Source organism: Cebus imitator, unplaced genomic scaffold (genome assembly GCF_001604975.1).
Source record: "Cebus imitator isolate Cc_AM_T3 unplaced genomic scaffold, Cebus_imitator-1.0 Scaffold28, whole genome shotgun sequence".
Classification (NCBI taxonomy): Eukaryota; Metazoa; Chordata; class Mammalia; order Primates; family Cebidae; genus Cebus; species Cebus imitator.
Window position 1 is genome coordinate 8,060,494 of NW_016107343.1, and position 26,786 is coordinate 8,087,279.

The following is a 26,786-nucleotide window of genomic DNA, read 5'->3' on the forward strand; positions in this document are numbered from 1 at the left end:
GGGTAAACAAAATTATCCTAGGTCCCTTTCTAATCTCAGAGCTGATGACGCTGTGAGTCTCCAGGGCAAAATAAAAAGCTTCAGAGACCAAAGTTCACTGCCTTCAGTTACCTCTGGAGAATCCACGCTGCATTCATCCATCAGAATGGGAAACCCCGAGAGAGGCTGCTAGGCTGAGCAACCCTGCTGTCCTGAGCAAAAGCAGGGTTCTTTTAGTGAGGATGCAATGGAGACCAGAAAACAGGGAGGCAACCAGCAGTATCTGCCACAGCAGGGCCCAAGAGGCTTGTCTTTCTCACCTCCAGGGCTCTCAGGCAAGGCAGCCTTCAGCTTGGCAGTGCCAAAGAAACCTTATCAGGGGATACATGTTGCCCGGGGCTGGAGGGGCCTGGTGGTGACACCAGGGACCTTCCAGAGCAGACTGGTCCTGGATCTGGATGCCAGTACGTGGTCCAGAGACCATCCTTTAGAAAGGAGGATGGAGTGTAGGTTTGGGACTAGGAAATCACCAAGGAAGCCAAGCCCTGGTCTCTACAGAGTCTGGGGCCTACTGTCTTTGGAGAATGATCTGAAGCTGGAGAAGGGAGCAGAAATGGACATTTACAAGCTTCTGTTGTTTTTCAGGTATCTCCCTCGGGGTCTCTGGGTCCCCTCTCTGTCCCTCCTGTCCACAGTACCATGCCTGGAACAGGTGAGCTTTAAAATGAGTTCTGAATAACACCAGAATTCTTTTTAAAAATGGGATATTAGAACTGAAAGGTATCTATCTAAGTCAGGATTCCCTAAATGTATTTCAAAGAATATTAAAATCTATGTTGGGGAAAAAACCGTTCCGTGATCAAGTAAGTTTGGGAAATGCTGAGTAAGCACAGTTTAAACAAGCGTATGTTTGTTGTTTGTTTTGTTGTAATTGCAGCACTTTTCAGCACTCAGGTGTATAACATTCCAAAATGAACTGTATGGAAGGCCCAAGGAAGGCAAGGCTTCCCAAAGTAATTTTCTACCGAACTCCATTCCTCTAAAAGAACCTGATTATTTCAAAGAACTAGACAGGATGACCACATGCCCAAGCGTGGTCAGGACAGTCCCAGTGTCTGCTTCATGTCCTGACATAATTGTCAATAGCACTTCCTTTCACTTTTCAAAGTGTCTTAGGTTCGACCAGGCGTGGTGGCTCACACCTGTAATCCTAGCACTTTAGGAGGCCGAGGCGGACGGATCACAAGGTCAGGAGATTGAGACCATCCTGGCTAACACAGTAAAACCCCATCTCTACTAAAAAATACAAAAAATTAGCCAGGCATGTTGGCACATGCCTGTGGTCCCAGCTATTTGGGAGGCCGAGACGGGAGAATCGCTTGAATCTGGGAGGCAAAGGTTGCAGTGAGCAGAGATTGCGCCACTGCATTCCAGCCTGGGCGACAGAGCGAGACTCTTGTCTCAAAAAAAAAAAAAAAAATGTGTCTTAGGGTCTTAGTTTGGATGGTAAAATATATGTCACTCTATCCGTAGAACACAGCTTGGGAAACATGAACACAAGAGTTAATCCAAATACAAATCTGTCGTTTCACAGAGGATGAAAATGAGTTTCAGCACAGGCCACAGAGCTGCTGAGTGGTTGGCCAGGGACCAAGACAGGGCTCAAGTGCTCTCACTCCCAGTTCATTGCTCTTTTTGTTTTTGTTTTGTTTTGTTTTGTTTTTTTATGACAGGGTCTTGCTCTGTTGCCCAGGCAATGCAGCAACACAATCATGGCTCACTGCAGCCTCGACCTCCCAGGCTCAAGTGATCCTCCCATCTCAGCCTCCTGAGTAGCTGTGACTACAGGCGCGCATCATTACACCTGGCTCATTTTTGTATTTTTGTAGAGACTGACTTTCACCATGTTGCCCAGGCTGCTCTTGAACTCCTGGGCTTCATCGGCCCTCCTGCCTTGGCCTCCCAAAAGTATTGGGCTTATAGGCTTAGGCACCATGCCCAGCTCGGCTCATTACTTTGTAGAAAACCATGCACCTTTTCTATGTGGAGACAGGACACTAGAGTGGCTGGCAGTCTTTCATGGTGCCCTCAAATTCTCTTTCTCCCCTCTTCACTTGCCTTTCTTTCCTCCTCTCTTCCTTCTTGTTCTTTCTCTCCTCCCGCCTCTTGGTCTGGGGCTGCGTGTGCCCAGCCTAGGGTGTGTCTTAGAGTAGGGTGATTTTGGCATCTGTTCTTGCATTTGGCAAATCTTAGACTTGCAGAACCAGCCACACCACTCTCCAGGGGCTGGGCTGCAGACAGCATTTTTGATGAGAGCCCCTCTGGGTGTGGGCAGAAGTTGATGCTAATGAGGCAGGAGGTGGGCAGGTGGGAGAGGGTGAGGTCCCTTTGGGGATACAGCAGGAAATTTGTGTTGGAGGGGCTATGTCCCGGTGTTCCGGGATCCAGCAGCATTATTTTCTCCTTGTTTTTGCCTCTCCTTGTCCTCAGTAACGTCATCCTGTTCCCCTGGGAACAACAGCAGGCCTTCATCTCCTGGCTCACGACTCCACGCCAGCAGCCCCACTGCATCTCAAAATCACTCCAAAGCAGCAGTGAACTCCGCCTCCAGTTTTAACTCTTCAGGGTAAGGTAGAGCGGAGGGTGCAGAGACCTCCCAGCAGGGCCATGGGACGTGTGAGAAGCTGGGCCCATGCCTTGGGAAAGAAAGCGTGTCATAGATAGGGTTAGAAAAGAGGAATGGGGTGGCAGGGAGAGGACAGAGAGAGAGACAGACTGGACTCTATCCCTAGGGAGTGGGGATTTTAAAAAGAAGCTTCAGTCAGTGAGCCACCCTGGCAAGGAGCTGATGTCAACAAAGCCAAAATTTCCATCCTTATTTTGAGGGTGGAAATTTCCAAACACTCATGTCAGAAAGGGCCAGGTCCTTTGCTGGGCTTCATGCAAGGAGCCCAGTTTTCCGAAGGTTCTGATGGGAGCCTAGATCTTAGGCACAAAGAAAACCCTGGGCTTCAAGCATGACTGACACAGGGAGAGAGGGAAGTGCTGCCAATTCCTGTCTCCCATTCCCACCTGGGATGCAGTGGGGAAGGCAGCCTCCTGTGCTTCAGTTCATGAAGCAAAGAATCTACTCTAAAAAGCATTCACAGAGCTCATGCCTGTGAGAGAGAGATTCTGCCCTGGTTCAGAACAAAGCAGAGATATATAGGTTACAGACCTGAGTTTGTCAGAAAAGATGAACCCACCTGTCCGAATCCAGGTAGCCAGCTCTTATTGGCCACTTGTTACACAGACCAAAACTTCAGAGTGCCTCACCTACCCCTACTGAGAGAGAGAGAGAGGGAACCATATAATATACATTACTAGCTTTAAAAAAAAGTTTCAAAATATAATTCATATGCCATAAAATTCATCATTTTAAAGTGTACAATTCAGTGTTTTTTAGTATATTCACAAAGTTGTACAACCATCAGCATTATCAAATTCCAGTATGTTTTTATTAGCCCTCCCCCTAAAACCCCTGTACCTGCTAGCAGTCACTCCCCATTCCCATCTTACACCATCACATTAATAGCTTTAGGATTGACTTCTTTCTTCCTTCCAGATCTTGGTACCGATGGAATCATCCCACCTACCTCCACTGAGACCAAAAAGTTTCTCCTACTCCACCTGGCCCTGTATTCCCCCTGGAAGGAAGGGAGTCATGCCTTCTATGTACAGACAGATTGGTTTCAGAAGAATGGAAGAAAATCCCCACTAGCAATGAACCCAGACTCTTGTCTTCTTCAGGAGCAAGGTCCTCCAGAGAGCCAAACTGTGACTGAACCAAGTGCAGACTCCTAATGCTCTTGAAATATACAGCCCCTCCTAGGAGCTTACCGTTTTCACCTTCCTTGCCTATGCCCTTGCCTTCTAGTTCCAAATATTTTAGCCAGCTCACTGTGGCAATAGTCTCTCAGAGAAAAGACTTGCTGTTATTCCCCAACTCATCTGTGAGCTTCTGGGGACAGCCAGTTGGCTGGGATGCCAAACACCAGAGGGGGAGTTAATAGTTTTGACTCTGAACTTGGCCACAATCCCTGAACTGATCCCAAAATCTGTGAAAAGATTTGAATCTGAGATCGCCACCAAAGCCTTGATGTTTTCTCTGTACAGCTAAGTTTTCTGATGGAATCTTCATCTCACCCCATTGTCTTTTTAACCTCGTCCCCATTTCTACAACCAAATCCATTCATCCTCACACCCTCCAGGTTCCCTGCTTTCTGCAGAAGGTGTAAAAGAGCTGCCCTTGGTGGGTGCCCTGGGCACGTTGCTCTGCCCACCGGTGCCCTTCTGTCTGTCCGCGTCTGCCCCGGGCTCAGGAATGCCTGTTCTTTCCCTCCCTCCCTGTGTTTCTCTTTATCCTGACCCCTCTCCTTTCTCCAGGCAGCAGAAGAGGAAGAACACAAGAGCAAACACACAACAACAATGGTGGCAAAATACCTGTATATAGCCCTTTCCCATTTTTTGCATTATGTTCTTAACTCCTTAATGTGGAATTTTCCAGCAAAACATTTAACTCAGGTGTGATTTTTGAAAATGTCTTTGTAATATTTTATCTTCTTTAAAAAGGGGGGAAAATACCAAAGTGTGAAATACTGTGCTAGCTTCCAGAGTTCCCACATGGGCTGGGAATCTTTTTTTTTTTTTTTTTTTTAAATACACGGAGTCTCGCTCTGTCACCCAGGCTGGAGTGAAGTGATGTGATCTTGGCTCACTGCAACCTCTGCCTCCCAGGTTCAAGCGATTCTTCTGCCTCAGTCTCCTGAGCAGCTGGGATTACAGGTGCATGCCACCATGCCCAGCTAATTTTTGTGTTTTTAGTAGAGATGGGGTTTCACCATGTTGGTCAGGCTGGTCTTGAACTCCTGACCTTGTGATCTGCCTGCCTCAGCTTCCCAGTGTTGGGATTAGAGGCATGAGCCACCGCGACTGGCCTGGGCTGGGAATCTTTGTTGACTTCTTTGGGAACATTATCTTTAGAGTCTCCTTTGTGGGCCAGTGTGTACATATGTAACATGAAGCCATTCCAGAAATGGTGACTTAAGGAAAAAAAAAGACTATATGTCTAGGAAATTGGTGAGATTCAAAGGAATCTCTCTGTTCCTAAATAAATGTGTATAGTGATTATGAAAAGTATTCCACCGTTGATAAGAAGAGGTTTAGATTCTGTGCTGTGCCTTTTTGTTGTTGTGGGGGCATGTGAGTGCATATAATGAAATGGGATGGCAAAAAATGTTTCAAATTGGGACATTAAGTGTATTACTTCCCAAACTGATGCTAAAAATGGCATATGTTATTACAAGGCCCTGAAGGAGTCTGTGTTGTTACTCTCTGTAACAGAACTACCTTGAGGGCAGAGTAGGCAAGAGATATTGTAAGTGGGAGGATGGTGAGTGTTTAAGGTGAAGTCATTTGGACACTTAAGAGGTGGGGACTGAGGCTGATATCTCATGTCTCAGATACCCTGAATGGCAATTATTCGTTACTCACAACATAAAGCAATAAATGTTTGAGGCAAAGGATATTTTAATAATCATATATTAGCTGGGCTTCGTGGTGCATGCCTATAGTCCCAGCTACTGGAGAGCCTGAGATAGGAGGATCTATTGAACCCAGGAAGTCAAGGCTGTAGTGAGCCATGATCATGCCACTGCACTCCAGCCTGAAAAACAGAACAAGACCCTGTCTCAGATATATATATAAGTAAAATAGTAGGCTGGGTGTGGTGGCTGATGCCTGTAATCCCAGGACTTTGGGAGGCCAAGGTGTGCAGATCACTTGAGGCCAGTAGTATTAGTATTAGGACATACATATTATTTTGTGTTTTTGTTCTTGTGTGTTTTTGTGTCTATATTTATTTATACAGATATATATATATATATATATATCTTCTTGTGACTTCTGGTGAGGAGATTGAGAGGCACCAAAGTTATTCTTGCGGTTTTTCTTAAATTAATACAAATTTAGATAGTTACCATTGCAGATTGTAGTGAGCCAAGATTGTGCCACTGCACTCCAGCCGAGGTGACAGAGCGAGACTCCGTCTCAAAAAATAAAATAGTCGCTATCGCTGACGTAAACACTGACCTGTGGGAAAGAGAGACCCTTCAAAAATGTAATGGCTGATGGGGAAAAAGTAAAATTGGGATTAAACAGTTGTTGCAAATAATAATATCCACACAGGAAACGTAAATATTAATAATTAAGAGTTAACCGCTCCCTGATGTTTGAATGGGGCTTTTAAGATTTCTATTTCATGTCATGAAGTGGGAGAAGGCCTAAGGGTAACATTTACTTTCTCAAGAAAAGATCGAGTTAAAAGGGGCTGGGTATGTAGCAAAGAGACAGCAAAAAGAGCCTTCAGCAGTAATTAAGGGGACTGCTCCACCAGCCACGAGCCCATCTGTGCATATGTCTGCACACATCCACATGCGTGCTTGCATTCCTCCCTGTACGCTCATGGATGCTAGAGCTGACCTTTTCTACAGCAGTCTTGGCTACCTTCACATCCTACTCAGGTGAGTGTTAAAAGCGGATCCTTTGCATTGTCCGAAACTTGGATTTTCATCCATTTGCCCATGATTTTTTATGAAAGAAATAAACAGAATTGTAGCCTGTTCAGACTCCAGTAGCTTTTCTTGCCAACCAACTTGGACATTGCTGAACAGAGTCAAGCCTGAAAGTGAGCAGGGTCACCTTTCATGTCTGCATGATTCTGTACAATCCGTAATTCCAGGGAAGTTTAACGGAAGCTTCATTTGCTGCCTCAGCATCTAACTAGGGACAAGACAATCTCAGGGCAACCGCCAGTCATTGCCAAGGGAGGAAAAAAGATTGATGCTACTGCTTTTCAAATTTTATTTCATGCTCTGAATGTTTAGTTGACTCAAAACGTGTGGGCCCAGCTGTGTGCTCCTAAGACAAAGTAGGGACTTTTGGTCTGACATACAGACTGAGTTTCTTAACCCCAGGACTCGAAGCAGGAGCCCTGGCCCGAGCTCCCAGAGGGCCCCTTGTGCCCTATGCATGCCCCCGCCATAGCTCACTCACTCACTGTTCTGCCTCGTCCCTGTGTCGGGGGGACCTCCTTGCAGTTGAGGCTTTTTTTTTTTTTTTTTTCCTGTATCCCTGTGGCTAATATTGTGACTAGCTCATAACAGGCAATTACGATTTTTAAATATAAAATTCCCTTTTTTTCCTCAACTTTCAATGCCCTTCACTGAGGAAGGAGTTGTGAATACAGGAGAATACAATGCACATCTGCAGGAATTTTTAGGTAAGTGGAGGCAGCATATCTCAGTGCTTAAAGCCATTGTCATGCCAGACTCCTATTGACTTCAGGAGGGATAGCATTAGATTCAAGAGGCCAGAAACCAAGAGCCAACAATTGCGACATGGGGTTTGTTGAGGGGAACTTACTTAAGAGGGATCCAGTGGCTGGACAGGAGAACCACCACTGCCTGCAGGAAGCGTGCAGTTTATATAGCACTTCCTCTTAACACCCTCCGGCTAACAACCTCCACCTGGCAACCTTCATTTAACCCAAAACAAAGGGCCTCAGCCCCCTGTATGGCCCACATTCCAAGGGCTGGGCCAGGGGCTCAGATGTTCCTCATAAAGAATGAATCTCTGGGTTGGCCACACTTGGAACACTAGACACACATCCAGGTGCATCTGTCACACAGGGTCATTCTCAGGGTGTACAGTACTGAAGTTACCCCTGTCAGGTGCATCTGTCACACAGGGTCATTCTCAGGGTGTACAGTACTGAAGTTACCCCTGTCAGGTGCATCTGCTACACAGGCATGATTTCTAGAGTCGTAGTGCCTGGGTTTTCACCCTACTCTGCCTCCTACTAACCGTGTTACCTTGGGAAAATCTTGACTACCCCACAACTCAGTTTCTTGCTGTAAAATGGGGATAACAATAGGTCCCATCCCATAGAATTGTTGGTGAGGATTAAATGAGTTTATATATATAAAGTGCTTGGAACAATGCCTGGTACATTAACAAGGGCAATATAGGTGTTATTTGTGATTATTGCAATTATTATTCTCGTTGTTGGTGGGGAGCTTCCCGATTCCTGCTTTCCCTAACAGCCCAGAATTTCTCGGGGATGCTACTGTTGACAAAGATCTGATATGATGGAACAGGGATTGTGGCTAGAGGTAGACACATCAACAAAATTTAATCCCAAGTCATGAAGCTTGAACCTAGAATCCCAATCACCCTAGGATAAAGGCCCAATATTCTAGGAAGAACTGGCCCCTTCCCTTTTCCCTTATCCCCTCAGCCTTTAGACTCCTTAAGACTTTAGTACTCTGTTTCTTTCATGGGAAATGATGGCAGCAAGAAGAATGTCCAGATTCAGATACCAGAAAAAAAGATTCTGCAACAACAACAAATGGGGAGGAGGTTGAGTTCTGCATGCTCTCCATTCAGTGAAGTGGATCCTTCCATGTTTCACTTCTCCAGACTATCATTACCTCTTATCGGGTCTAACCCAACACAGGTGTAACAGGCCTTCTCCAATTCATCTTACACTGATTTTAATTGGGTATTCCTAGAGCTGGGCTTCTCAACTTTGGTTGCACATTGGAATCATCCAGAGAGCTTTTAAAATGGTTGATTTCCACACAGAGATTCTGATTTACTTTGTTTAAAGTGTGGCCTGGGTATTAGGATTTTAAATAGCTCCCAGGTGATTCTATCGTGCTATCAGGGTTAAGAACTAAGGCCCAACTGTGTATAGGAATCACTGAGAAACTTGTTAAAATGCAGATTTTTTTTTTTTTTTTTTTTTTGAGATGGAGTCTCGCTCTGTTGCCCAGGCTGGAGTGCAGTTGCACAGTCTTGGCTCACTGCAACCTCCACCTCCCAGGTTCAAATGATTCTCCTGCCTCAGCCTCCCGCATAGCTGGGCTTATAGGCATGCACCACCATGCCCGGTTAATTTTGTATTTTTAGTAGAGATAGGTTTTCACCATGTTAGCCAGGCTGGTCTGGAACTCCTGACCTCAGGTGATCCACCCACCTCGGCCTCCCAAAGTGCTGGGATTACAGGCATGAGCCACCGCGCCCGGCCCCTAAAATGCAGATTCTTGTTTGGTAGGTCCGGGGTTAGGTTCTGAGATTCTGAGTTTCTGATGCATTCCAAGGTGATGCAGATTTTGCTGGTCCATAGAGCACACTTTGAATAGCAAGGGCTTGGAGAACATGATAATATGATGCCTGTGTTCAATCATGGGCTTCCACGTAATAAGATATTTCAGCTTGGCATCTTAGGTTGGCATCAGAGGCATTTAGGGCCCCTAACAGCAATGGTTATCAAATGTGACCATCTGAATGACTCCTGGGCAAGTTTAAAAAAATACAGATCCCTGGGCCCCATACCAGACCTACTAAATCAAGATATTCAAGGTACAGCCTGCACAGGGTATTTGAAAACACTTCCTAAGTGGCATAGATGAGCAACACATTTTAAGAATTGTGATATGGTTCCATTATAGTTTTCCAGGCTCCTTCCCCATTAATTCAACAAACAAACACTTTTTGTACCTGCCTTGTGCTAGGTCCTAGGGAAACAAAGATGAAACCAGTGCCATCCTTACCTTTGAAGGGTTGGTCAGATAAATGACGAAAACTAGAATATTTACTATTCCCCAGGGACGGTCTAAACACTCAGATTTCTGCTAATGGTCTTCACCTTTTAAGAATGTCTGGGTCCCTCAGCACCCAGGATTGCCTGTCCTGATCAATCAATCCAGACACTGTCTTTACCCAGCTAATTTTTGTATTTTTAGTAGAGATGGGGCTTCACCATTTTGGCCAGGCTGGTCTTGAGCTCCTGACCTCGTGATCAACCCACCTCAGCCTCCCAAAGTGCTGGGATTACATGCATGAGTCACCTTGCCCGGCCTGGAGCCTCCATTCTTGTCGCTCAAACTTACTCTGCTCCATATTAAAATAGGCCCAGAGAAGAAAAGGATTTACCCAAAGTGAAATAAAACAGTTGACATTTATTTAGTGACTTCCATGTGCCAGTCATTGTTCAAAGCACTTTACATATATAATCTCTAAAAATTCTCAAAATAACCTTATGAGACAGATATTATTAGTATCCCCATTCTGCGGATCAAGGAAAGGGAGGCAACAGAAAAGTAACTTGCCCAAACACATACCAAGCAAGATTCACTCTCAAGCCTTATGCTTTGCTGCCAAGTTGGAGACAGGGCTGACACTGGAATACTGTAACTTCTAATTCTCAGGCCTGAGCACTTTCCTGCTCATCAGTTCCTGTTCCATGACTTAAATTCAAGCACGAGGGCAAGAACGATGTCTGACTTCCCCAACAATGCCTAGTAAGGGTGCAAGCACTTAGTAGGTACTCGATACACGATGATTGGATGAGCTGTCTCTCGAGGGGAGGGGAGAAATGGATAATGATTTAAACAAACAACAACAGCTAAACAAGAGCAGCGGCCCGCAGGTCTCACGTCACCGTTAGATCCCTCTTGACCCCCCCGCCAGAGAAGTAGGACCCTCCCGCGCGCTTTCAGAACTTCGGTGGCCCGGCTCTGCGCTCCATCCTCCCAGCCAGCAGGTGCCCCCAGACCCCCGGCTCCTCCTCCGCCGCCGTCACAGCCTTGCCCTCCAGCTCTGGTTCCTCCGCTTCCTGTTGCAGCTATCTGGGCCCCGAGCTGCGGGCGCCTGGGCGCCCGAGGCTTCCCGGTACGCTCTGCCAGGTAACAGCGCGGCGCGAACTGCCCGGCCGGGGTGGGCACCGGGCCTGCACGTCCCATTGGTGGGGAAGGAGGCGGCAGAGGGCCCAGGCCGTCCTCCGAGGGGGAGCGGCCCTCCTCCTGCCTCGGGCGCCCGAGGCCTTCCTGCTCCAGGCTGCGGCGCCGGCGGGATGCAGGGATAACGGTGCTTGGCTCCGGCTCCCGGTCCAGGCGTGGCCGAGCGTCTCAGGCACCGCCGCGCGGAGATGCGATCGCCGTCCCTGCGAGGCCTCGGGGCCAGCCACGCCTGCTCCAAGGCTCCTCCTCGTCAGCCTGGCCCTGGAACGGGAGAAACCGGGAGAGGAGCTTTGGGCTTTGGAGCGGCGATGGCCTTCCAAATGCCCTTCCGTTCTTTGAGAAAAACCAAGAGCGAAAGGCCGAAACCCACACAGGGAGTTCCCAAGGTCACAGAGTGGTGCCTGCCATTTACGAATGTCTGTTCTTTTATTTAAGTGTTTGTAAATGGGCTACTGTTTTCTCTGTTCTGCCAAGGATTTAGGATTCATAGAAAAGGACTCTAAAAATACTAATTGGCATATCCAAATGAGCTGATCCGCATTACTGGCCAGTGACCCTGGCCTTTAAAAGGAGATAAGGGAGGGCGGTTCTTTTCACGCGGGACACTTTGTATTTCTGGCCCTTACTCTAAGAATTGGCCTTGATATTTTACAAAGTTTATCTCAGAACTTCACGTCAGAACTGGACCGGACTGTAGAGATCTTCAGTTCTAGCCTCTTTCTTTTCTTTCCCTTTCTCCCTTCCTCCCCTTCTTCCTCCTTCTTTTCTTTTCTTTTCTTTTCTTTTTTTTTTTTTTTTTAACGGGTTCTAGAGGTTAAAGTGATTTACCCACACTCTTATGGCTAGTCTTTCTAGCGGCAGAGACAGAATTGGAACCCAGGACTGTTATGGACATCTACTGTTTTCTTGAATGGAAATGTGATTTCAGATGAAAGCTGTACAGAACTCGACCTTCATAAAGCCTTCTCTGGATAGCTTTCTTGGGAGTGGCTTGTGTATTGACGTCCACAAATACTATTTTGCTGGTCAGAACAAGGTTAAGCAGTAAGCATAGCCATGCAGAAAATTCCTGCTGAGATGAAACAGATATCTGAAATGTTTTTGACTTTTTATTTGTACTTTTCAATGGAGGAGCTAATGAGTACTAATAACAACATCTTGGTCATTTTTAGATTTTAGTCCTGTGTGACTAAATTGACTCAGTTATAGTTGTTTTTGTCCTAATGTATTTGTCACTAGTAAAAGTTTCAAGATACAGCATTCTGGCTTCATTTTTAACTGAATAATTGCCTTAAGGATATTTTTAGATCTCAACAAAAACTCTCCACCTCTTGTATGTTAGAATCCTTCTGCTTCACTCTTGGCAAATCTTTGGGTTGGATTTCAGAACTGAATAAAGCCAGAATTTTCCCCCAACCTCCAAGATGTCTGGACTCTTCGTTCAGTTCTATATTTAAGTTTATCCCAAGTTTTGATTTTGACTGATAAACCTGTGACCCAAATCCAAACCTCAGCTGAATTTAGTATCAGCTTAAAACCACATTAAACTGTCACGTGTCATGTGACCTCTAGCAGAAACCAAAGTGGCCGTGTTCTGTTTTTTCATGAGCACTTTTCATTGGGGTTTTTGAACTGTGAAGACAGTACTTAATACGTGTGCTTTATTATCCATGTATTATTGGTCAGTCATCACTGGAGGGTTATTATTGACATTTACTCATTATAAAATGTGATGCCAGCCTACCAACTCGGAGTGCAGTTCCTGGTTTCTGGTTTACAACATTCACCAGTTGCTAACATGTTATCTCGGAGGAACTTGGAATTATAAATACAGCCATACTTTGGAAGATTCTTGGCTGTTTAGATAAGGAAGATAAGACAAGGCAGTATTTTTGAATTATTATGTAATAGAAATGAGGACATATACACAGAAAGACCCAATGCTGTTTTCTTAGGGTACATCCTTTGTTTTCTGGTTTTGGTCTTTTCGTCATAGGATGGCATTAGCTCTGTGTCTGCAGGTGCTGTGCAGCCTGTGTGGCTGGCTCTCGCTCTATATTTCTTTCTGCCACCTGAATAAGCACCGAAGCTATGAGTGGAGCTGCCGGCTGGTCACCTTCACCCATGGAGTCCTCTCCATAGGCCTCTCCGCTTATATTGGCTTCATTGATGGCCCATGGCCTTTTACCCACCCAGGTAGGTAGGGGATTTTCCCTTAGGGATTTATGATTTGGGGGTAGTCTTAGAAGGATGAGACTTTAAAACAGAATTCGTACAATATTGAAAATTAACTCCCATTATAATTTTGTATTGGAATTCTCAGTCTTCTTCATTAACTCTGATGTTGTTTATGTCGTCTGTTGTTTCTGCTTTTTGTAACTCTGCTTTTAAAATAACGTTTAAATTGCTTGTTGCAATTTAATCAGAAATATAAAAACCACAAAGCCAATATCAACATCTTCCACTACCACCCCCCTCCAAAAGACACAAATAGAACTGTATTATACATGTTTTTGGCAACTTGCAACTTTTACTTGACTGTATATTCAAAAGACATCACATTTCCATGTCTGCATTAAGAGGATGAGATGCTCCTTATCCTTTTTAATTGTTACTAGATGTCCAAATGTTACTTTCATAAATGTAAAAATTTTACCCCCTTGTATTAATCGGCTGGTGCTGCCATAACACAGTACCACAGAGTGGGTGGCTTAAACAACAGACTTTATTTTCTTGCAATTCTAGAGGCTAGAAGTCCAAGTTCAAGGTGTTAGCAGGTTTGGTTTCTTCTGAAGCCTCTGCCCTTGGCTTGCAGATGGCCGCCCTCCCACTGTGTCTTTACATGGTCACCCCCTCTGTGTGTGTGTGTGTGTGTGTGTGTGTGTGCGTGTGCGCACACGCACATATCTGTGTCCTAATCCCTTCTTTGAAGGATGACAGTCACATTGGATTACTCTAATTACGCCATTTTAACTTGATTACCTCTTTCAAGGCCTTATTTCCAAATACACTCACATTCTGAGGTACTTCCGGTTAAGGGCTTTAACATATGAATTTGGGGAGGGGGTATACAATGCAGCCCTTAACTCCCCTGGAATGTAATTTTAAAAATATTTCTTTAGATTCTCTTATTGATTTTCTGAGTTTTCCCCCAAATTGTCAAACTGATGAAAGCAACTGTTAAGCTTTGTGTTTTATATGAAGGTTCTAAACGGTTTCAAATATGTCAGGTCCTTGAAACCTATGTTCCTGGACATGAGAACACACTCAGTTTTGGGGCCCTCTCCAGAATCTACTTTCAGGATGGGTTAGGGCCACCGAGTGTTCATAACCTAACCCATTAAGCTGAGAAAAAAAATCTGACATTCAGGAAACAATGACTCAAGAGTCTGGAACTAAACCTTTAGCAGGGTAAAAAAAAAATAGTTTAGGATTTTAATTAAAGGAACAAAATAACTGGATTTTATGCTGTTCCACAGAGGGGACACTGAGATTATTGCCTGCATTCATTGAAGGATGCAAACTCACTGAAGTCTGATTCATCAGAACAGCATTTCCTGGGGTCCGAACATTGTTTAGCTTGATAAAGACCTAGATTTTATATTTTAGTCTTTCTTTGGTTCTCATTAAAAAGCACGTGGCTGCCATTGTTTTTGCTTCTTTAATGTTCAATAAGGTTTGAAAGACAACAACATAGGATCCCTATGCAAGGTAGCACAATTCCCAGTCACTCAATTTGCTTCTGTCTTGGTTTATTTCAGGCTCACCTAATACACCTCTCCAAGTTCATGTTCTGTGTCTCACCTTGGGCTACTTCATCTTCGACTTGGGCTGGTGCATCTACTTCCAGTCTGAGGGTGCCTTGATGCTGGCTCATCACACATTGAGTATCTTGGGCATTATCATGGCCCTTGTACTTGGGGAGTCTGGCACAGAGGTCAATGCAGTCCTCTTTGGAAGTGAGCTTACCAACCCCTTGCTACAGATGCGCTGGTTTCTCCGGGAAACAGGGCACTATCACAGTTTCACTGGAGATGTTGTGGACTTCCTCTTTGTGGCTCTGTTCACAGGAGTGAGGATTGGTGTAGGAGCTCGCCTCCTTTTCTGTGAAATGGTCTCCCCCACGCCTAAGTGGTTCGTGAAGGTTGGGGGAGTAGCAATGTATGCTGTGTCTTGGTGTTTTATGTTTAGCATCTGGCGCTTTGCATGGAGGAAGAGCATCAAGAAGTACCATGCTTGGAGAAGCAGGCGGAGTGAGGAACGGCAGCTGAAACACAATGGACATCTCAAAATACACTAGCCAAGGCTTGCTCCAGATTATGGATTGGGTTAAGTCAGCCATGGGAACCAGGTTGGAAATATGACTGTTATGGAATTATGCTTATAACAAACTTAGGTTTCAAAAAAGGGCTAAATTTATTGATCAATTTGGTCAGTCTTCAAGCCGAGCGTATATCAGTATTAAAACACTAACTTCTACAGTGGCACAGTTGTAGAAAGTGAGAATACTCCTTGGTAGTTGGGAGTAAGTCAGACTGTGAAGTGAGCACTACAGGCATTTGTTTTCATTTGTGGTGACCCTGGGTCCTCCTGTCCCTGGGAGGTTTGATGTTCAGGCAGCTTAGAAAGGAACTCGAAAAAGATTAGTGCCGATTCTTGTTCTTTTGAGAAGTAACTCCTTCAATAAACACTGATTTCTGCTTTCCATGTAGCAATTTATCTAAGTTTACCTCATTTACTATAAAGTGAGGGGCTTTCAGGAAGACACATGCCTTTGGCATTTTGAACATTTGATCGGGGAATTAGTTCTGCTTAAACAGAGCGGGTAGGAGGGCGAGAGTGAAACTGGCAGTGAGGGGGAGGGTTACTTACTGAACCTCCTATACCAACTGTGCTAGAGGTCCTCAAGACCACTGCCAGGTTCCGTAATTCTCTGGGAGGACTCAGAGAACTCAGCATATAGTCTTACTCATAGTTCTGATTTATTATAGTGAAAGATACAAAGAAAAATCCGTAAAAGGAGAAGGCACCTGAGACAAAGTCTAGGAAAACTAGGCACAAGCCTCCAGAGTCCACTCCCAGTGGGATCACACAGGATGCGCTTAATTCCCCTAGCAATGATTTGTGACAACATGTGAATGAGTTGTCTACTGGAGAAGGTCATTACAGACTCAGTACCCAACGTTTTTACTGGGGACAGATCATCTAGGCAGACTTTCCCTGGCGGATAGCAAAATTCAAGACTCTCAAAAGGAAAACAGGTGTCCAGCATAAGCCATATTGTTTGCACAAACAGTTCAGATACAGTAAGCCAGTCTTATCAGTTAATGGTGGGAGCCCTTCCAAAATCTAAGTTCCCAAATGCCGGCCAGTGGCCAACCCTGTAATCAGGCCTCTCCAAGGATAGCAGTTTAGGCCTGCTATGTTAACTCTTTGATGCACAAAACCTATAGAGTTAGGGCTTTGGATTTGAGATGAATGAAGTGTGGGAGATTTACTGAGTTCTGTTATATGATTCTGCCCTACGAGGAAAACTATGCCAGTTCTCAGGGCTTTTGTGCATTAATCTCCTAGGCATTTGAGGCTATGACTAAATTCCATAGGGATTTACCATGTGGATTCCACTGTGCTTGAGATGGCAGTTTAGATTTCAGCTCTGCTGTACATATTGCAAACTAGAACCAAAGACTTTAAAGTATGTACTGGCCTCAGGGGGGTGAGGTTAATTTTTTTTTTTTTTTTTCATTTTAGATACATTCCCTTTTAGTACTCTTTCTTTTTTCCTATTTCTATTAAAAAGGTACCACTCTATGGACAAACTAATATGACAAGGTCAGTCTTGAAAGGAAAAAACATAATAATTCTTAGTGTGACAGTCTCCAACAGAAGCAAGAATATAAACTTAGAACAAGAGGTTAAGAATCAAGAATTCCTGGGTTCTTTTAACGAATTTTGCTACTCACTTACCAGATCATTTGGATAGGTTGTTTATTCTTTGCCTGAGTTTAAGCCTATTGTAAATGAATGAAATACCCTGTTGTATGTTTCACAGAGAAATTATGTGGCATTTTAGTAATGGAGGTCTTTAACATAGGGCTTTTATGGAAATATGAAGTATTTATGTATTTATTGATTATTTTTGCCATGTTATTTAGTTCAATGGTGTTTGACTAGCCCAGTGGGTGAGCAAGCATATGGTGCTACTGGAACCAAGGCTGGTCAGTAGGAAGTGTCAGTCCATTCCATGGCCACTGGTAATCTCACGTAATGAGCAGTTTCGAAAATGGATGTCTTGGCCACAGAAACCAGGCATGAAGGAGTGGTTGGAATGGTGTAAAGTCATCACTGTTAAGGGAACAGTAACTTTAAAAGCATGTTAACAGTGGATCTTTAAAAATGAATATGAAAGAGTTTTGCTGGTCATTGAGATAATCTGACAGCATCTCCACTTCCTTTTTTTTTTTTTTTTTTCATGAGTGCCCCTAAAATGCTGGTGAGCTTCTTTCCAACAAAATTGCAGTCAAAGTAGGATGCTGGGGAATGCTGATTTTAGCAAAAGCCTAGCAGAAAAGAGTGGCTTGGCACATGAGCTTAAAAAATAAAAAAGCTGGCTCTTGAATTTTGGCACAGTGCAACCTGTTCCATACCAGACAAATGAACAGGCTTAATCTGGTACCAATTCTTTTTCTCTCTTACTCCCCAGAAGTGAAGGGACTGCAGATCTTGTTGTTTGGGGGACACTTTCATTGGAATGTATATAGGTTTTTTTGAATGGTGAGAAATCTGAATAATTGATAAGGGGAAGGGAATCCCTCATTTCAGCTTTTCTTGATGTCACTAATAACTATGAAAAAAACCTCTGAGAGAACAATGTGAACTGAAGATGACTCAGCAGTTAAGATAATGCTCAGTTTTGAAACCACAGGTAAATGAAGGGCTAATTAATGTGTGGTATACTTGGACAAAATGAAGTACTCATTTGCACTGGATTACTATGTAATGATAGCTAACACTGTTCAAGAAGGATTTATATTTCCATAAGATTTGTACTAAATTTTATAAAAGTAAAACAACTTTTTATAAATCCAGAGTCTGTCTTTATATTTTTGTGGTGGTTTTGCCAAGATGTTAAAAAAAGCCTTTTGACCCGTAGAAATGTTGACCTGTATTCACACTTGTGAGTATCTCTAATCTGCTGTTCATTATCAATCATTCACGATATTTTTTATTTTGGTGGGGGGTAACAATTGACATACAGAAAACAGTCTGCCGAAAGAGAGAGGAAGAACCTTAATTTGTTTCTTGTTCTGCCACCTGTTTGGACACTTGCCTTTAAAGTGATAGTGTCGAGTTGACATCAGAAACATCATCTGAAGACAGCTGGGGGCCCTGTCTTGAGGACAGTACTTCCAATGCCTAAAACAGTCTGGGATGCATAGCAGATACTTAATAAGCATGTTGAAAGAATGGACAAGAGGATGAGAATGTGGTTTAGAATATTCCCCATTGGGAAACCTCCTCAAAGAGCATGTCCAGTGATTGGCTCATCAATGTCATTTTTCTAGGTAAAGCACTACTGACCCTGAGGAGGGTGTTCTAGACAGGCTTGACTTTCTGAAGGCATCCATAGTCTTTAACACAGTTGAGCTACCAGCAGCTTTAAAGAGGATTTCAGGTATTTTTTTGTTTTTGTTTTTTTTTCATTAATGCTTTATAGGCGACTACAGAGATTTTCATCGTTTAAAAAAATTAATTCTGGAATGAATAACCACTGGCTTAATTCAATCTTTTGCCTACCATCTTCTGAAGCTTTCCCACAGCAAAATGCCTTCTTTGCCCACAGCTAGAACCGTGGGTCTGTTTAAGTTTGGAAAGATCTTGAAAGCAGCTTGCCAAGAGGTTTTGTATGCAAGGAAGAGAAGGTGAATTAGGAAACTTTCCCAGTTTGTTTTATTCCTGAAGCTTAAGTATTGAGGCTTCCTTCAAGTATTAAAGAAAGAGGGGAACTCATTTTTAAAATGCATGATTTGACGAGTCATTGGGTTCAATTAATTGATACTTACACTGTAACATTATTAGAATAGGGGAGCATAAGATATTTAGTACTTTTAAGAAATATTTTTTTAAGTTTGGCGATAAGGTTTGCCTTTTGGTCAGTGTATGTGTGTATGTATAGATAGACAGACAGACAGACAGATAGATAGATAGATAGATAGATAGATAGACAGAGATAGATGGATGAATGGGATTCCAGTTACATGTAAACACTCAATTTTTAAGTCTTCAAGGTAGAATTGTTATGCTAGGATTCGCCAGCAGGTGGCAATGTGTCTTGGTTTCATCATTAGGAAGGTCTCTTGGCTAATCTGCTTCTATTCTTTCCAAAAATAAACATTACAAAATTAGCTGGCTGTGCCTTGAACCTAAAAAATCAAGCAATAAAGAGTCGTCTCTGGGCTCTGTTTATCTTTTCCGTTTTTTTTTTTACCCCGTTCTAACTAACGTCAGCCTGAGCTCATGCCTCTATTCGGGGATAATGATCCTTGCATGAACTGTTTCAGAATGACTTTTTGCAACAGTATTGTTAAGAGGTAATTGTTTCCTCTCTCCACATCCATTGTTTATTAGATTTGATTTGCTACTTGGATTCCACAAAATGGCTGAAATCCCTTGCCACCAACATAGGTCTAAGCTCAAAAGTCTGAAAATAGTTGGGTAAAGGGAATTAGCCACTTTAGACGTTTGCAGGCAGAATTGAAGAACTTAAATTGTATGTAGTACTGTATGTATTGTATGTAGTACTTAAATTGTATTGTATGTAGTACTTAAATTGTATGTAGTGCTTAAATTGCCATAATACTGAATTATTCGATCATAAAACTAGATGAGTATCTAAATCTCTCTACCCAGTAGGGGAAAAAACCGAAAAACCGTTTGGGAACCCTTCAGAGAACCGTGATGCTATTTACTGGATAAATATATCTCTTTTTCTTCTCCCATTTCTTTCCACAACACGCTTAAGTCGCTATGGAAAGCACCACGCTTTCTCAATTTGGCAAATAACACATTTCATTTTGCCAAGACAGAAACAGCATAAAAGCAATATTTACACCGAGAAGCCCTGCCTGCAGTCCCCAACTGCTCTCCCGCAGCCCAGAGCCTCCCGCTGCCGCCGCGCTCTCCCCCCGGGGCCGACAGGTGCCCAGGTGAGCGGGGTCTGCGGAGGCAGCGATGGGCGCCGGCCCGGCACAGGCAGATCGCGCGCAGCCAGGAAACAGGAGCGCCGAGTATATTCCCTTAGGGAATAAAAGTTTCCAGGACAAGGGGGGCCGGTTATTTCCAAAGAGCCTCCCGGCACAACATCCTCGGGATCTGGGGGGCGCTCTCGGGCGGTCTGTGGTGAAAGTCGACTTAGTACAAATTGGACTCGAAAGGGCACGTCTCGGCACTCACGGCCCCGGGCGCCACGGGAGGTGGGTGGGCCTCCCGGGGCCGCACGGGTCCCACCTCCCTCCCTCTCGCAGGACTACTTTTCCGCTCCCCCCAACCAGGCTCCGGCGGAGGCGTCCGCGCGGATGCGGGAGAGCCAGCCTGAGAGGCGGAGGGATCCCGGGTGAGGCGACTTCCCGAAGTCTGAGAGGAGGGGGCCAAAAAAGTCAGCGGGGGACGGGAAGCGCGAGCTCGCGCCGGACGCGCCGGGGCCGGGAAGCCAGAACCGGAACCGGAACCCGCGCGCGCGCCCGTGGTTGCGCGGCCCCCACCGCCGCCGGCCTTCTCCGTCGTTTGCGCGCGCTCCCGCGAGGGCCTCCAGAACCCGGCGAGCCGGCCCTGCGCTGGGAGTCGCAGCCGCCGCCTCCGCCTCCGCCTCTGGGGCCAGGGCTGCCAGGCCGGGCCGGACGGGCATCTCCCGCCCCTCGCGGGGAGCGTCGGGGAGGAGCCGCCGCCTCTGGCGACTGCGGAAGAGTCCGGGCCTCAAAGGGATGGGGAGCAGTCCGCGGCGCTGAGACACCCGGGTCCCTGTCACCTTGGGCCGCGGGACCCCTCCCCCGGCGCCCGCGGCTCGTCCCAGCGCCAGGAGCCTGGTGGGGGCGGCGAGCACAGGAGGAGAGCCCCGGGCCCGGGACATGGAACAGCGCGAGCCCGGCGCGGGACGGCCGGAGACGCGGCAGACGCTGCGGCCACGAGCAGCCGGCAGCCCCAGATAGAGAGCGGGGAGGGAGGGTCCCGGCCCTGCCGCAGCGGGGAGTTCGAGGCCCCGAGACTCCGGAGGAGGAGCCGACACCCGTCCCTGAGCTGCTGATCCCGCCCCAGCCCCGGCGGGAGTCCCGGGTCCCCTTCCCACGGCGCGCGGACTTCTCTCTGAGGAAGTTTCTCCTTGTGCCTCTGGAGGATTTCTCACTATCTCGACTCGCTCTGGACTGACTGGCTCCCTGGCTTTCTCGGTTTGTTTTGGGAGATAACTTGTTTTGCTCCAACCCGCATCCCTTGACCTCTTCCAATTGGATGGTCTAGATGACTGAATGGAGTTTTGAGTTGGACTTTTGCGTCCCTGACGGAGTTGGGCCTGATCCCAGAGCACTGGGGGTGGGGAGGAGGTGTTACTGTAAAATGCAAGTTGGATAAAAGGAGGATCTCTCGCCAAGGGCCCCAATGAGTGGCACACAGTCTACTATCACCGACAGGTTGGTATGAATTCCTCCTTCGCTCGGCCTCCCGGAATTGGGCCCGACCTAGCAGGGGAGTCGGTGATTGCAGATTGCCTTTGGCCAGCGAAGTTGACAGGCAGAGGAGAGAGGGTTGTTTCGGAGCTGTGCAGTTCCCCAGGGTTGCTGCCAGTTATCCAGTTGATTGGCTTTTGGAAATGTAACTTTTCTGGAGAGAAACTTCCCTCCCGCTTCTCGGAGAAGGGGGAGGTAAAGCCATGATTGTGGTTTTCCGCCTGTAGTGTGCATTAGGATTGTGTACTCATCTGGAAATCAGAAGAGAAGGTCATTTTGGGTGAAGGTCGGTGTCTGAAGTCGGCTTGGTATTGGTGTATTGTTTTTCGGTTTTAGCCCTGTCCTGAGGTAGTTCTCAAGACGATTACATTTTAGGAATTTCTACCTGTGAACTTAATGTTGAGCCTACTGCATGGTCACCTGGGAACTTGATCTGCTTTAGATGTTGACCTGCACAGTGTTTAATTATTATCTAATAACTTTCCAGAATGTTGACATTACCAGTAAATCACAGGTTCTTGCTGGAGACAGTGTCCAGGAGCTGAAGAAATGAGGGTAAATCATGGGGTTTGCTTTTAATTCTTGTATTTAAATATTTCATCTTCCAGAAACACTTGGCGTTTAAGAGATATAAACCCATAAGCACAGTATAAGCGTGCAGCTTAATTTGTTGAATTCTGTGTCTGCCCTTTATAGCACTTATCAATGTTGCATGGTGGTGTGGGGCGAATTGAGCTAGACCATGTGTGGTTGAAGTGCGTTTGCTTATCTAAGAGTTACTCTTCTCATAGGGTAAGGGATAAAAGCATATTGATTTCTTCACCACATTTCATTTCTCAATTTAATTATGACATTGCATGCCAGTCCCAAATTTGTCAGCTTGCTTTATTTTTAAGTCAATCTTCAAACTATTACATCATGAAAAAATAGATCAGGTGACTGAATTAGAGTGTCAAAACTCTGATGAAAAGTGCAACAATAGTGCTTTTGCACAAAGTAGTTTAATTTCCTAGTAAGAGTTTTACCCAATTGTAAGACTCATTTGTTGATTTTAAGAGGGCCAAATTCCATTATCATACCATAACAGCTACTCCAGAAACAGAACTTCCTCTTCCTGTTGATGCTTTCCAGCGTCACATGAATGTTCACTTAAAAGAGTCCGTTAAATAGTTAAAGTATTTATATTTACTCTGTGTATTTTTCAAAATGGCTTTTCATTTTCAATGAAATAATGTTTAATTTTTCCAAGAATACACTTAAGTATTGACAGTGCTTATCTTGCTGTCTTCTGGTTATCCCCATTTTTTTCCTTTCAGGGTATTTTGCTTCTGAGAAATCACTTTCACGGGTGTAGGGATAATTGTTTTCCTGGTTCATTCAATTCTTGCTTTCTGTTGAGCCTGTAGACAAGATGTCTTACTAGGAACTAATGTAATGTTGGTTTTCATTGTGATGCTGAGGTGTTTAGTTTATAGAAACAGAATGAACTCATTCCACACACAAATCACTTGAAAGCCCTCAAGTAATGATTTTTCTTCAGCATTGCTTCTCAGGGATTTTTCTTCTCATTATCTTGGAAATAGAATCTTGGGATTTGTATCCTCTTTATAACTTAGATGGCATATAAACATTCAATAAGGATGAAATTATTGGAAGCCTGTTTTTTGTTTTTTGTTTTTTTGTGGCTAGGCACTGTGCTAGGCACAAGAGATTACAAAATGAATATTGTAAGATTAATCTACAAATTGGCTTGGGCATTAATGTTTTTTGAACTGGTTCGGGTGCTGCCTAATTTTACATATTGTTTTAAAAAAGAAAAAAACCTTGGAAAGCCAACTAATAAGCACTGCTGAGACCTGTTTCGTAGGGATTTACTACTTTTTTTTTTAATTGAGAATTATTCTTATTTGACCACTACTTTTTCTTTAAATATATTTTGTAAATATAAAGCATCCATTTGCTCTTAAGAGAGTAGTTGTTCCTAATTTGAATATATGTTGGGGTGAAATCTGGAGGTACTGGTTTAATATTATTTCTATACCAGGGTGTCTTAACAAGGTTATCGGCATAGAATAGTTTCTAGCTTTCTCTCAGCCCTACTCACCTTCTTTTTACACTAACTTCAGTGTACTGTAGATATATTTTGCTGATTCTAGAACTATTGGAAAATTAACAGCGCCAGTGTAGCTTTTTAGATAGAGATCCTTTCAAGTTTGAAGTGCTGTATGTGGTATGGCTTTGTTTTGTAGAGTGTACAGAACCACCAGGCCAGCTGTGTGAGTTAGACTTCTTTCATTGTGGTGCTTCTGACTACAGAGTCTGTCTGTCCTCAGTTGAAATCAGACTAGCTGGTTTTGGGCGTTGTTCTGTTTTGCAGTTTGTGGCAGGCGACACATGGCTGAACAAGATAAGGGTTTTATTCTTGTGTTAGGGACGTGCTGGGGCTGGGATGGAATTCAGCTATGTTTAGGCTCTGATTGGTCACTTTGGATACTCAGAACTCTCTTACATCCTGCTATTATTTTGCAGTTAAATCAACACATTCACTTGTTCTCTTTCTCTTCATCTTTTATTCCTCAGTCTGTACCCCTTTTCTTAAATCCTAAAACTCGAACTTTTTTTAAAACTTAAAACTCACCCTATGTTCATGGTAGCTATTGCTTCTATGTAGTATATCCTAACAGCTTAAAAAAAAATTCTAAGCAGTTTATGAACAGTCTTTTGCTTTTTTTTTGTGAGACCTAGTGTCTATAGTTTTCATCGCTGAGAATGAGCACTTGACAAGTGGTAGAGATGTCTGATTGCTGCTGTTCAGTCTGCTTTGGTTGCTCCATTCAGTCTTAAAATATATCCTAAATGTTTACAATCCTCCTAGATGTCTTTCTTGTATCCCTGAGAATTTAGGGGTCCAATAGCAATTGAAATTTCTTCTGAGAGGTAGGTAGAAAGGAGAGAATGCTCTTTCAATAGACTCAGTAAATGATTTCAGGCCAGCGTCTAGAACATTGAATTTTCAGGGACAGTGCAGTTAGGAAAATTATAAGGGTCTTCCTTGAAATAAATGGAATTTTGTTTGCCTAGGGCTCATGAATTTTGTAGTTTTTGATTTATAAACATAGGTTTTTAATATAATTTTTTAAGCACCAAATTCAGCTTTAAGCTATTTCACTTAAGCAAATTTTTTAAGTAAGTGTGGAAACCTGTGACTTTATTGTGTCTGTACCTAGTAATTAGCGTTTTCATTAATGATACTTTTATCGGCAAAATTGCTGTATAATGCTTTTGACTAAAAAAAAGAACTACTCATGTTTACATGTTATTTTCAACATTGCATGAGTCATCTATCTGTAAGGTAAAATTATTTGTAACCTTTTCTTGTAAAGTCAGCCAGTCAATAAATACAAAATGGAAATGGGGGCTAAGGATCATAGTGTTAGTTTTATATTCAGTTTTATCTTTGCCTTTTTAGTTGAGTATTAAATCTTGAGTCATAAAGGTATGCAGTAGTACATTCATTTGGACAGTTTTACATGAGTCAACATGCAGAGCCTAAAGTAACTTTTTTTGAAAGTACAGAGCTGTAGTCTTCCTGATTAATGGTACGTTATATGATGTTCGTATTCATTGAGGTGACGAGAAGCTTTATTTGAAATCTTTACAAAAATATGTTAACCTTGGAATACCATGTAACACATTGGTGGTTTCCAGTTGTTGACATGTATATACCATCGAGATGTAGGTTTTTGTTTTTGTTTTTGTTTTTTGAGACCGAGTCTTGCTCTGTCACCCAGGCTGGAGTGCAGTGGTGTGATCACGGCTCACTGCATCCTCTGCCTCCCAAGTTCAAGCGATTCTCCTGCTCAGCCTCCCGAGTAGCTGGGATTACAGGTGCCTGCCACCATGCCTGTCTGATTTTTGTACTTTTAGTAGAGATGGGGTTTCACCATGTTGGCCAGGCTGGTCTTGAACTCCTGACCTTAGATGATCTGTGTGCCTCCACCTTTCAAAGTGCTTGGGATTATAGGCTTGAGCCACCAAGCTGGGCAGGTTTTTTTTTTTTTTTTAATTAAGTTTGAGTTTTCAGTTTAAAAAATGAAGTTTGAGGCAAACATTCATGCAATCCATAAATGGTGAATTTTACATATTTTTCTGTGGAGCATTGCAATTCCACGGAAGACATTTGGAAAGTATTTTGTTGTACTTATGTGGTCTAAATGGCATCCAGAGCTGGGTATGAATTGCTTCCCAAACTGATATGGATCACAGAAACAGCAGGATGACATACTGGCTCCCAGAGGTAACTAAAGGGACTCTTTTGTATCGTGGTTGTCTCATTACTATAAATGTTTCTTATATAATTGCTTGTTTCCTAGAAATTGACCATGACACATACTCAGGAGTAGTAGCTTACCTTCCCTTGATCTCTTCTGTTAAAACTTGGTTTTGATAATGTTCTTGAGCTTTATTTGAAGACATGCTCCTTTTCCGTTTAATAATTACAGGTTTTCAAAATAGTGCCATGTGAATGAAAATTTTTGAATCAACAAAATTATATTTTTGCCTTCTTTTGGTAAAATACCACCATGTATATAATGATACCCTGTGATAGTATAATTCTTTAACATTTACAATATTTTCAATTCGGTACAGGGCAGATCATGTTTCTGTCATGATATAAGGTAATTCATACAGTTTAAATCAAGATTATAAAACTAGAAAGGACAGACCAAATATTTTAACCTAGATTTTTCTGGCTTTTAAGTCTCCCATTTGTTTTGCTTTAAATTATTGTCTGTCTTTGTACTATATTTTTCTGTACTATTTTTCTTTAGTAACTCTCCAACTTGAAATCCGTTGAAGTTTTCTCTTATAGCATACTTTCTAGTACCTTACCCGTTCTAATTTTAAATATCTCTTGAGGATTAAAGCTTTTGTCATTTCCTAAGGAGACTAAAGAGCAATCTGATAGATCTTGCTGTCAGGAAGTTTTTCCTGATCTTTAGCTCAAACTTTTCTTTTAAGTTGTCCTGTTACTTGTATGTACTTGCTGTACCAGGCTAAACAATGCTCTCCTCCCATTTTATGTTTGTATGATTCTAAATGTTTCAGACAGTTATTCATTATCCTTTCTGGGCTCCTTCCCTTACTCTTTGCTTAGCCAAATTTTATGCTTTCCGTTGATCCATTGTCTAAAAATCAACTTGTTTCTCTTAATACTTTATTAGCTTTCTCTCAGTTGCTCTCCTAG

General features: G+C 43.7%; 3 protein-coding genes across 9 annotated transcripts in view; all 3 read left to right on the top strand.

The window, feature by feature from the left end:
- The window catches only part of POU2F3 (POU class 2 homeobox 3), an 82,465-nt gene extending 78,354 nt beyond the window's left edge, over positions 1 to 4,111 (top strand). The window contains exons 11-13 of the mRNA XM_037736749.1: positions 625 to 691; positions 2,470 to 2,605; positions 3,584 to 4,111. Of these exons, the coding sequence (XP_037592677.1) occupies positions 625 to 691; positions 2,470 to 2,605; positions 3,584 to 3,623 (243 nt within the window). The 3' untranslated portion in view covers positions 3,624 to 4,111. The remainder of the gene's footprint in view (positions 1 to 624; positions 692 to 2,469; positions 2,606 to 3,583) is intronic.
- Positions 4,112 to 10,532: 6,421 nt separating this feature from the next.
- Positions 10,533 to 17,910, top strand: TLCD5 (TLC domain containing 5). 4 transcript variants are annotated; one of them, XM_017523557.2, is made up of 3 exons: positions 10,533 to 10,766; positions 12,817 to 13,016; positions 14,582 to 17,910. In XM_017523557.2, exons 2-3 carry the CDS (start codon positions 12,818 to 12,820, stop codon positions 15,118 to 15,120), a joined length of 738 nt encoding a protein of 245 aa, XP_017379046.1. In that variant the 5' UTR covers positions 10,533 to 10,766; position 12,817; the 3' UTR covers positions 15,121 to 17,910. The 4 variants fall into 4 exon arrangements, with proteins under 4 accessions (XP_017379046.1, XP_037592679.1, XP_017379047.1 ...); XM_037736751.1 differs by having other exon boundaries at positions 10,672 to 10,752; XM_037736752.1 differs by having other exon boundaries at positions 10,696 to 10,766; positions 12,828 to 13,016.
- A 3,225-nt stretch (positions 17,911 to 21,135) lies between these two features.
- ARHGEF12 (Rho guanine nucleotide exchange factor 12) overlaps positions 21,136 to 26,786 on the top strand; it is a 153,218-nt gene continuing 147,567 nt past the window's right edge. For 3 of the 4 annotated variants that reach the window (XM_017523552.2, XM_017523554.2, XM_017523555.2), the window contains exon 1: positions 21,188 to 21,502. In XM_017523552.2, coding sequence (XP_017379041.1) covers positions 21,471 to 21,502 — 32 coding nt within the window. In that variant the 5' untranslated portion in view covers positions 21,188 to 21,470. Of the gene's footprint in view, positions 21,503 to 26,786 lie in introns of all 4 variants that reach the window. The other variant, XM_017523553.2, reaches the window with a different exon arrangement.